Source organism: Ornithodoros turicata, chromosome 1 (genome assembly GCF_037126465.1).
Source record: "Ornithodoros turicata isolate Travis chromosome 1, ASM3712646v1, whole genome shotgun sequence".
Taxonomy (NCBI): domain Eukaryota; kingdom Metazoa; phylum Arthropoda; class Arachnida; order Ixodida; family Argasidae; genus Ornithodoros; species Ornithodoros turicata.
Genome location: NC_088201.1, coordinates 44759122 through 44770733, shown reverse-complemented (window position 1 = coordinate 44770733; position 11612 = coordinate 44759122). Strand labels below are relative to the sequence as shown.

At 46.0% G+C, this 11612-nt stretch overlaps 1 protein-coding gene across 1 annotated transcript; it reads right to left on the bottom strand.

Annotated features, from left to right (window-relative positions):
• Positions 1-1231: 1231 nt before the first annotated feature.
• LOC135378131 (ileal sodium/bile acid cotransporter-like) lies at positions 1232-6904 on the bottom strand. The gene is made up of 3 exons (XM_064611029.1): positions 6237-6904; positions 3538-3709; positions 1232-3078 (listed from the first exon to the last, which is right to left on the bottom strand). Exons 1-3 carry the CDS (start codon positions 6771-6773, stop codon positions 2489-2491), a joined length of 1299 nt encoding a protein of 432 aa, XP_064467099.1. The 5' UTR covers positions 6774-6904; the 3' UTR covers positions 1232-2488.
• Positions 6905-11612: the final 4708 nt, after the last annotated feature.

Genomic DNA, 11612 nt, shown 5'->3' with positions numbered 1-11612 from the left:
CTTGTGTTTGTGGGAAGATCCAACCACAGACCCTGGTGATGTAAGGTGCACAACATTTGACCCTGGTTCTTGTTGGGTAGGAATAGTGGGTTACTGTGTAATGTATCGTATATCAAAGCAGGTTTGAGAGAATTAAGGGATATAATTAGTATATGCACTTTGTTATTACTATTTATGGAAGACATTTAACTAGTGAGGGTTTGCAATCCAAGATATGGTGAAGTACTGTATGTGTGATTAATATCGCGTCCTGAATGATTCACTAACCGTTTGGGGACATTTTCATGGTATGATACATTTGTTGCGCATCTTCTGTGCTGTTTTAACAAAATGCTGGAAAAGTAAGGCTTCGCCAGGATATCCCCTTTGCTTCTGAACTCGACATTCCTGTTCATGCTTAGATTTGCCAATTGCGAGCAAGCGGTGAACGATGACATGGTGTTGGAATGATGATGTGGCAAACTGTGCTTGGACTTTGTGAAACCCATTTGTTGCAGATTCCAATGCCCATACTTAATAATTGCCCATGCTATCATAATTACCAATATCTTGCAGGAATTTTAATTACGTGGAAAACTGTATCGCAGAATTTGTTTGTGGCAGTAAGGCTCTCGTAAAGATTATTACTTTTACTGTTGTGAACATGCAGTAGCAGTTACAAGAAAAACTACTTGCAAAGTGCTTCTACAGCTCCTTGTGATTTATTAATGCCAAATTAGTGTATGGTATTAGTTACCTATGAAAAATGATTCCCTGTTGCATTGGTAATTGTGTGGGCCTGAACCTATAGTTTCTAGTATCAAGATGTAATGTAACCAAACATACTGGGAATGTAAGGAATGATTATAGAGAATAATCTTAAATCAGACCAAGCTGAGGGGCCTTATCCTATTCCCTGCTGAACATTTATTTCAAGCAATCCACGACTGCATATATCTAAATTTTCTATCTGCCACAACAACTGAAAAGAATTTAAGGGAATTATTTTGAGCATTAGTTCTAGCAGTGCACATTATTTCAGGCGTTACTGTCTAGGTGGGTGATGCCTGTGTGCTCCATTTGGTGCAACTAGCGTGACTGATAAAAGTGATATGGAAGTGCATTACAGGTTTATATTCGTTATCTAAAGGGCACAGATATGCATTCCCAATACGCTCGTCTAATACTTATATTGAAGTAGCAGTGAAGTTGCGTGGCGTACAATCCTAAAAATTAGGCAAGACAACATCCATGTGTTCGTAAAATAGTATATTACAACAAATATAGTACAATTATATGTGAAAAGATCAACACATTTATTGTGCACGATGAGCAAATGTCTTTCAATCAACAAGTCCACATAGGTCAAACAGGTCAATCTCTAAGACTGACGTGAACGATACAATTCATTGGTTGTTTTGGATGTTGCAATTAGACGGATAAAATGCGTCACAAGTAAGCTACACAGTCGTACGATAAATACATGTAGGAATTCCCTGGGTATAAAAATCACAGTTGTTTCAAGGGATATATTTCCGGCAATCTACTTCTGTAAGTACAGAAAGGCACTATCCCCTGTGTGCCTCCACTGAGTCACGGAGCCCAGGACAATACAAAGGAGATATTCCAAAGCTTTGGGTAATCATCGTGTCAATGCTGAACACCTGATATAGTGCATAATTGCAGGTTCCAAAATTGAAGAAAAAAACTTGGAAATTAGATTAATAATGCATAATATTGTAGCTAAATAGTGCAATCAAATCTAGGAAATATAACTTTCGAAGCAGTTTTCCTAGCCCTAGCAAGCCACGGATACTGCCAATATAGGCCCCATGCTCCCATGTCTTGAGCCGCTGTCCTGAGTGTCAGCCACCAGACAATGTATGGTGTTTATCAAAACCTGATTAAATAATCACTTCACCTCTCTGCCAGAATATAAGGGGGCAAGGAATACAAGCGTGGATTCAACATCGCATTTCCACTCTTGCATTTTTGGTACGACCCATTAAAGGAGCGTGGGAGGGCTCAACAAAATAGTGAAGCCCTCGCCTTTTTATTTCGTTCTTTTTGTGGTTGTATCTGGTACCGGCCCGTCGCAGACGATTCTTGGCAGCCAATAAAAGTGCTCAGATGATCTGATGTGACAATGTGTCAGAAGGACCTGGAAGAGTTAGCCGATGCTGCACGCATTCTTGTGAAATTATTTTAGTAATATATTGCGCGATAGTTACGGAAGGTAGTATGCTTGTATCACTCGGTAAAAAGTACGTGTTGGAGGTGCCTTCCATGCTCCTCTTCATCGTATACTATTGTGGCTATGTATCACGACAGTTGTGTGACTTATATACTTGTGAAATATGCAAGCTGCCTTGAGTTTCTGCAAATACTACATTGGCACCCTTGTGTTGGACAGTTTCAGAAACTGCTATTGCAGCTATTATTCTGCGTTAATCATCATTAGACCGGCAGCAGACAGCATGTGTGCAAGTTACAAGGTGCAGTAGAAAGATTATGAATTCTCATCCTTAAGTTCCATCTCTTGTGGTAAGTCATGGAATGGTCTCTTTCGAATTTTCTTGTAAACAGTGAGTACAAAAAAGGAAGTAAGCAGCACTATCCCCGTAATCGACACGAGCATTATAACAGGAACAATAGCAATGTCTCCATTTGGTTGGGGAAGGGATAGCGTCAAGATGACAAGAGCTAAAGGAGTATTTTGGATGGCAGTCTCCAGAGAAACTGCAATTATTTGACTTTTATTGAGTCTGGCTATCCACGCTATACCAGCTCCAAACAAGAATCCTAGTATGGCTACACCTGAGGCTGCTAAGAGTTCAGCACCGCGCAATAAAGACAGCAGGTGCCAGTAACTGTATGTGCCGACTACGAATGCTACCAAAAGAATGCTCACGGAGAAAGGTCTGACGATTCTCTGTGATGTTTTAGCCCAATTGGGTCTCCTGTATTGGATGAGCAAGCCAATAGCAAGTGGCAGGGTGAGTGCAACCAGAGCAACGATGATGTTCGTATAGGGCACAGCAGGCACAGCACTGCCAGTCACTGCCTTCCCCAGTGTGTACATCCATAGGGGCATCATCCCTGAAAATGGTTTGGCATGGTAGTATATGAGGAATGCTGCCAGCACAGAGGACAAGCATATACACTGCATGGAACACTGTGAACTGAGTGTTATATAGCCCTGCGAATGTGTCATCCGACACACACAGTATGCAAGCCAAATGGGGGAACTTGGCCGTAATTTGAGGAAGTTGGAAGCGGTACAGAAAGCCACCCCTGTGAAGCTATGATGACACAGCTTTGAGAAGGCCTAATGTTTTATGGCTACAAAAGATGAAACCAAGGTCTATGCTCTAGGATCGACAACACAAGGAACCATATTGAGACTCGTTGTGGTAACATAATTCAGCAATTGGCATCCATTTTTTTGTCTATCTCCTCTCTAAATCAGCCTTCTCTTTCCGACATCTGCCCCAAAAGTGGTCTGTCAAATAAACATCTGGCAGGGTTTCTACAGAACTTCAACATGTGGAGGCTTACCAAGTGCTCCTAGTGTGCTGAGGAAAGTCATGGTAACACTGAGATGCAGGTCTCCCTGAAAGAGGAGCGTGTAGAAGTTGCTGTAGATACCTCCAGGACAACAACCGATGGTGAAAAGGCCCAGCCGCGACACCACGTCACTCAATAGGAGCATGCCCATCCCGTACGAAACCTACAACAGCAAAAAGACAGCTTGCTCTGCATTAATGGACTTCTCAACCCCCACTAGAGAATGCTGCCACTCTCCGTATAGTTGCTACACAGGGTCAAAGTGCAAATGCTAAAAGGAATAATGAAAATGCCAGTAGGGCACGGGCACAGGTGAGCTGGTACATGATGTCAGAGAAGCTAAAAACCAGAGGCAAGAAGAACTAAAGACGAAAGAACACCATAACTGATTCATACTAGATGAACAATCGCAGTGCAAACTTTACAGTATGAGCAGTTTGCCACATTAAAGAACGAACAGTTACTATTTGAACCGCAAATCGCAAACCGGATTTGATAACCAGTCATTTTTCTTTTCCCTTTGAGAAAATGTGGGAAACAATTTTTACGATTTCTGGTTCAAGTGGAAAACATGCAAAGTGAGAAGCAGTGTAATGTTCCTCTAGTGCACATCAAGAGGCTGTTTTAGAGGCTCATACCAAATGGGCCATTGCCACTCGCCACATGCATGAAACACGATTCTTAGAATGTCCCTCCAAACATTCATCTTGAGTGTCAGCTGTGTACACATATCGGAGGGGGCCTGATCCCCCAGGGAAAGTTCGGAAGGGGGGCTCAGGCCTCCAAGCCCCCACGCAGTCAGCACCTACGATTTTTTTTTTTAATTCCGTGTTAGCACTGCGAAGCAACTGTGGCTATGAGCGGTGTACAGATGTGGACAGATGGAAAGAGGACAGCAGGAAGGAGTGGGGGACAGGGAGTTTAGTATGCGTTCTGGGCCGACTTCAGGGGAAATTGTGCCAACATTCGTCTGGAAAGTTTGCCGGAAAAACCCAGACAGCACAGCCGTTGCAGGGATTCGAACCCGCGTCACCTCCCAATCTCGGCGTGGAAAGCGGAATCCACTATATATATATACAGTCAACCCTCGATTTATGAACACCCTCGGTTCCCCGAAAAATCGTTAATAAATCGAGGGATTCATAAATCGAAAATTCTGTTAACTGAGTACTATCGAGCAAATGGAACAGTATTTCCCCGAGTTGGGATTGTGTTTATAATGCCATATATTGTGTAATTTTGCTTTTGACCATGCCTTCTGCTGTATCAATCTCAGATAGAACAGACGTTAGCACATTCACACTCCGTTTATTATGCAATACTAAATTGTTTAATTTTGCTTTGGACCATGCCTCCGCTGTGTCAATCTTGGAAAGAAGAGATGTCACCACATTCGCACTGGACTGGTCTCGGATTTCCTCCGGGATTTTTAACCCCCGTTTATTAATCTCTGGGTGACAGCGACCACCTTATTCATCAACTGAGGTCAGGAACACTTGGTCGCACCTTCTGCGACCCCGGAAAACCCGTTTGGTGTTCGGATTTCGAGGGGTTAAGAACCGAGGGTGCAATACCTGGAAAACGTTTTGTCCGTTCAGGCGTCATTCATAAGACCACGGAATAATCCCTTTGAAGGTTTCTGTTGACCTCGGAACGATCCGTTCATAAATTGAGGGCAAAAACGCTGGGCAACTCCTAGTTGGTTCCCAGAAATTCCGTTCATTATTCGAATATCGAGGTTCATAAAACGAGGGAAAAATGAATGGAAAAAGTTTGGTTCCCCATGCTCGTGTTCATAAAACGAGGGAATTCATAAATCGAAGGTTCATAAATCGAGGGTTGACTGTATATCCTATCCACTATATCACGGGAGCTGGTCAGCGCCTATAAAATGGGCACTTTAACGCTACTGCTTACAAATTTGCGCCTCTTACCCATTCTTTAGGAACGAACACCATAGGTCAGTGGCATATTTGAACGTACTGTTGGTCTTGTGGTGTGTTGGAACGTCTGTTGCTGTTGGTGTACTGTTGGTCCTATATTTGAGGACCATTGCAGGTGTGGGGGTTGTACAAGAAACGTCCTAGGTTGCAGTAAAATTCGGGTGGGTTTTGTGCTGGAAACACTACAATCGGCAGGCTGTTTCGATCGTGTACCGTTTTGGGGTAGAAGAGCATATAGGTGGCGTGCATATGACGTCACACCATAGCTTTACCCGTGCTTTTTCCCTCTTTCTGGTGAACCAGCGCACGTCAATGCACCCCACCTAAAAAGATATCAGTTCTGTGGTGGAATTCCTCAAGGGCAAAATTATGCTTATGCTCGAAGGTCAATATGCACAGTACCTGCCCAATACGATATGAGATGAAATAAAACTGAATATAGCTAGACTAATTTTGTATGAATGTTATATTTCTAGCAAATGCAGCCGCGCCCTAAAATTTGATGCCCCTGGACTCACTTATGGGGACTGCGGCCACTGGAGCAATACCAAGCATTTGCGCAGGATTTTCATCCCAGCGGATGTTAGAATTCCACGGCAAGCGAGAAGGGACGATACCTGTGTCTGTTGGCTTTGGTAGGGAAGGGCTGGAAGACCTCTGGGGGTGGCATGTGTGTGTGTGTGTGTTGGGAGGGGAGGGGCGAGAGAGAGAGAGATCTGGGAAGACCCCTGACAATACATTGCTTACCAGAGGCATAAATAGGAACTGACATAGCATGCCAATAGCCGGTGCTACGGGTTTCTTCACCTGTGCCACCACAACTGCCATATCCAGCTGGCAGCCAACATTGATATTATTTAACGCCACAAGAATACCGATAAGTATTCCGAGCCCGATGGTAAATGTGTCCTGACCGCGGACAACGCGTACTTCGTGATTGCCGCTGTGGCATACGACACTTCCAGGATTACCCGCAGTTGCATTGCCACATTCTCCCACTGCCTCCCACATCAAAGTAGCGAAGCCAATTCGCAATGCTGTCAGGCTCACCGACCCATAGAAACCAAAGTCTTCTGTTTGTGAGGTGAAATGCTCATTCACTCGAACGACATTTGGATCACTCGAAGTGAAATGAAAGACTGCTAAGCGGCCTGTCTCGTTGACGTAGAATGACACGTTGCTAGTCGTCCGCAACATGAGTGCCGTTTCCGGCTCGTAAAAGTACAACAACGCGCATTTCGCCGAAAGCGCCTGCAAAACGACACCCGCGAGAGCAAGCAGCATACCAACGGCCAACGCCTCCCTATGTCAGGAGATACGAAGTTCGGTGCGATGCCACAAGTGGAGATCGTGGAGATGATGATATCAATGACATCGTGATGCGGAGGAGCAGGCGTCCTGCGCACGCGCGGGCTTCAAAGGTGAGAGGTGAGAGCAAACGCTGGTGCAATGCTTTTTTTTTTTTTTCTTGGGGGGGAGGGGGGATGATGATGGATGCAAGAGCCTCAAGAGCAAGATTTATGGGTGGGGGCGGGATTACGGGTTACGGGGATAGTCCCTGGTTGCACGCCGTCCATGTTTGTCGCCCGCCTCGGTAACTATTCTCTCCCAACGTTCGTGCCACGTGCTGTCGTCTGCTACGGCAGTGTACCCCCCCCCCCCCCCTTTTCCGCTGCTTGTGATTCTCGCCGTACTGGGGCGAAAAGCCCCTGAAACTGAATCCCACATAGGAGCTGCCGATGCCCGGACCAAACCTTGACCGAAGGATTGGATTAGAAAATCTATGCAAAACTGGTTAAAAAGAGAAATAAACAAAATTAATAAAAGTCCAAGAGGTCTTTACTAGAGTCACTAAATAGCTATTTAGTGACTCTAGTCTTTACCAAACCTGCGTATGCAGAATGCAATCTACCGTACTGTTGTGCATGCGATTCGCGTGTGGCGACTTCTTTGTCTGTGTGGTTCGGATAGCGAAGTACGCGTGCGTTCGGTAAGCTGCAACTGAACATCGTGGCAGAGCCGTAGCGAGCAGTGATTTCCCCAGAAATTCGCTGCTGAGGGGGTGCTGAGCTTTCAGGGGGGGGGGGGGGGGGGGGGTATGCTTGGTGAATGTTCCACTTACGAAATTTTTCTTAGAAACGGAAAGAATCGTGGCACAATGGTGACATATCTGCGGAGCTTTCCTGTTTTATGTTACGTTACAACAATAGAATACAGATTCATTGTGAGCAGCATTTCAACATTAAAATGCATAATCGCACGACCGACAAAGAAAAAAGACTTTCACCTTGGCTCACGAAACTCAATGAATACCTAGCAACCAACGGTGAAGGCCTCAGACGAAAAAAGCAGAATACCTCGCTTGATTGAGTTGGGCTGCTTGTGATCCACATTGAGTTTGCATGCCCGAACACATTTTTCTCGTATGCGCGTACTATATGAATGGAACAGTGATTTTCAGATGAATTTGGACAAATGCATGGTAGGATCATCTGCATCACTGTGGTCATACAGCCCAAGTTTGATAGTACAGGATGTAATTCGCTGCGCCGGACTCGCTACTAGAATGTGTTGGTGGCCGAGTTGGGTGGTGTCACCTGAGAAATTTCAGGGGGGGGGGGGGTGTTCCAAAAATGCAGGGAGGGTGTACACCCCCCTGAGGGGGGTGTAGGGAAATCCCTGGTAGGGAGGCAAGTTTGCGCCCAGGGCAGGCTAAATCTAAATCCCCCCCCCCTCCCACTGCCGCCAGGAGCCCTATAAACAAAGAAATGAAACGCTTGTTTTCGCTGTCGAGATAGTACATTCAAATTTTCTTCGTTCCCGCTTTATCTTGTCCAACCAAACTGCCAGGGCCTGCCGTTCAGCGCCCTCTCAGGCGAGGGCGCCCGCACCTCTGGCAGTACCTACCAAACTGCCAGGGCCTGCCGTTCGGCGCCCTGTCAGGCGAGGGCGCCCGGGGCGGCTGCACCTCTGGCAGTGCCTACTGCCTTGTCACAACTGCGCTTCAATGTACATGATCATGCAGAGGCAAGGGCGGATCCAGAATTTTTCTGAGAGGGGCGTCCAGCCTTGTAGGTATCTAAGACGATCTAGGTCAATTAAACGCTATGTGTAGAAAGAAATTGAGGTGGGGGTCAGGACATCCTAACCGTCCCTCTAGATCCGCCCATGTGCAGAGGATGGACTTGCGATGGTTAGAAGTAAGCAATTGGCACTGGGCAGATGCTCCGGACTCAGCCTCTTTATTTAGTCGCTGCCACTTTGCTCCGGATTTATTTATTCAGTTTAAAAGCAACACAGTCTTCTCGATGTGAGTATCTAAAGAAACCCGAAGGGCACGCTTCGCTGCAATCACACTCGATTAAAACAGAGCACCGATGTTATGGTTACTCGCTAAGAGAGCCGTGGAAATACATGTGTATTGATTGGTTGTTTTTCCTGCGTGCACTGCACAGATGCAGTGAAAGCACGCTTCACAGGAGACCGCCACGGACGGACGGACACACGCTTTGTCTGACCTCACTCCCCATTTGTACAATGTATCAAAAAAAAAAAAAAAAAGAAAGAAAAACCGCCTTCTGTGCTGTTTCAATGCCTGTAGTTTCCTTGGTGCGTGTAAATCGTTACCATCTCCCTGTCTTCTAGCTCAGTAGGAGACTGATGTATGCTGTCCTAAAACGTGCCCGTTGGTGGGGAATGACCCTTTTGAAAGCAATAAATCGCGTTTTTCTGAGGGTTTAACTGATCAGCTCTTGGATAACACCAGGTTGCAAAAAATGTAACGACATATGCATCAAAAGTTTCTTTGGTTCGGATCTAAATTTTGACGAACTGGTGCACTAAGAAAAATCGCCCTATATGAACTCTTTCAAAACGAAGCTACCACCTTCGGCCAACATTACCCAAGGGAAATACTGCATATTACAGAAGGTAGGCTGTATGCCAATTATAATACAATGCAATTAAACGACCAAGTGACATTTAGCATTGCTCGAAACCAGGCTTCGCTCATCAAGCAGTCTATCGGGAGTCACCATTCATAATATTTTCGCTACACGCTGTCTTGTCACATGGGCATTTAAATTTACAAAAACGCCCTGAAAAAGCAACACGAGGAGCAGTCACGAGCAGAGAGCCGTTCCAAGGGGGAGGGAGAGGCTATAGCAGGATAACACCGGCAAAGAGAAAGAAGTTGGGGAGTTCTTCGTCCTCATCCACACGGATGGTGGTGGTGGTGAAAGGGCTCGCCGTTGTCGACCTCACATAGGTGGGGGTAGGAGAATGTGCGTCCTGGGCCGACTTCTAACGGAACTGTGCCGACATATGTCTGAAAGCGTCTGTGGAAAAACCCGGGATTCGAACACGGGTACCTCCCAGTCTCGATGGGACATGACCAGCACGCTAACCACTGAGCTACGCGAACCACACGGAACCATCTTCTTACATTCGCGCAACCGGCGCGAATCCTAAGCGCCCGCTTCGGTGATGCTGTGCCGGTGGGAAGCGGAAGAATCGTACACCGACATTTATGCCTCGAATGTTTCGGCGGTCGACGACACAACACATTATAAGGCATTGCGAGAAAAAGCTTCACCAAGTCGCATCACGGCCTACAACATGTTTTCATGTCAACAAACATGGCGGCGGAATTTCCCTACACCCCCCCAGGGGGGGGGGGGGTGTACACCCTTCCCGCATTTTTGCAACACCCCCCCTGAAATTTATCAGGTGACCCCACCACCAACCACCAGCTCGGCCACCAACACGTTCTGGTAGTGAGTCCGGCGCAGCGAATTACATCCTGTACTGTCAAACTTGGGCTGTAGGACCACAGTCATGCAGATGATCGTACCATGCATTTGTCCAAAATCATTTGAAAGTGACTGTTCAATGCATATATTCCGCGCATGTACGAGCAAAAATGCGTGCGGGCACGCAAACTCAATGTGGATCATCAAGAACCATTTGCGCCCAACTGAATCAAGCGAGTATTCTGTTTTTTTCGTCACCGTTGGTTGCTAGGTATTCATTGAGCTTCGTGAGACAAGGTGCTAGTCTTTTTTGTTTGTCACTCGTGTGATTATGCATCTTAATGTTGAAATGCCGTTCATAATGAATCTGTATTCCAATGTACTGTGTTCTAACGTAATAACATGTGCAAATAAAACGGGAAAGCTATGCAGATATGTCACCATTGTGCCACCATTCTTTCCATGTCTAAGAAAAATTCCGTAAGTGGAACCTCACCAAGCATACCCCCCCCCCCCCCCCCCTTCAAAGCTCGGCACCCCCCCAGCGATGAATTTCTGGGGAAATCACTGACCATAAGTGGCTGGGCATGCGCATACGCGAACCCAGAAATGGTCCATTGTCACCCCCCCCCCCTTTTCCGCGAAAAAAAAAAAAAGGAAAAGAAAAGGGTTCAGTGTTGCTCCTAAAGCGGCACATGTATTCTCATCGTAGCACACTATAATTGTGCGATCAACTACTGTAATTCACACGGATAATTTTTTTTTTCGTTTCGGAGAATCGGAGTTCGTTGCTTCTGGCTGCTACGTTCTTTCTTTTGGCACGCCAAGCGCGCGACTGCAACGCACGAGACACCCGGGACGGTAACTTTCGGTCAACTGCCTCCTCACCAGTCTTCACCTCGGAAGAGAATTTTGTCTGAAGTAGAAAGGCGGGGAGTAGGAGGCTGGGGAGACGCTAGTTGCGGACAGAGCGACGTCAGGCTGAAGAAGGGTTTCTAGAGGACGCACATTTCTATGCTAGATGGCTAGATGTTGTGCACATCAATGACCTCGCGTGCGCTACATTTCAGCTAGGGTCATCGTTCTGCACAAGAGAACGCTATTTGTTGCGCAGTATGCCACAGTCAAAAACGATAATTTATGGAGGGGGCTTTGCACTACTCCTTTAAAATGAAACTGATATACAACAAAAAACACAGACCACCATAAAAAGCCAGAGTGTACTAAGTATAGTAGTATATGCTATACTGTATATCGACTGTGGTATGCAGAGTAGCTACATATATAAAAGTTTACCCAACATGGCTTCCATCTTGATTGTTTTCCCATAGGGATTTGGAGGTTTTTGGTTGTAACTTTGGATTACGATGTT

What these genes read in the sequence shown, in the direction of transcription:
- LOC135378131 (XM_064611029.1), bottom strand. Translation starts at nt 6,773, where the DNA reads ATGCTGCTTGCTCTCGCGGGTGTCGTTTTGCAGGCGCTTTCGGCGAAA. An exon ending in AGTTCCTATTTATGCCTCTG is followed by an intron (nt 3,710 to 6,236) that starts GTAAGCAATGTA and finishes TTGCTGTTGTAG; the next exon opens with GTTTCGTACGGGATGGGCAT. An exon ending in CAGCACACTAGGAGCACTTG is followed by an intron (nt 3,079 to 3,537) that starts GTAAGCCTCCAC and finishes AACCATTTTCAG; the next exon opens with GGATGATGCCCCTATGGATG.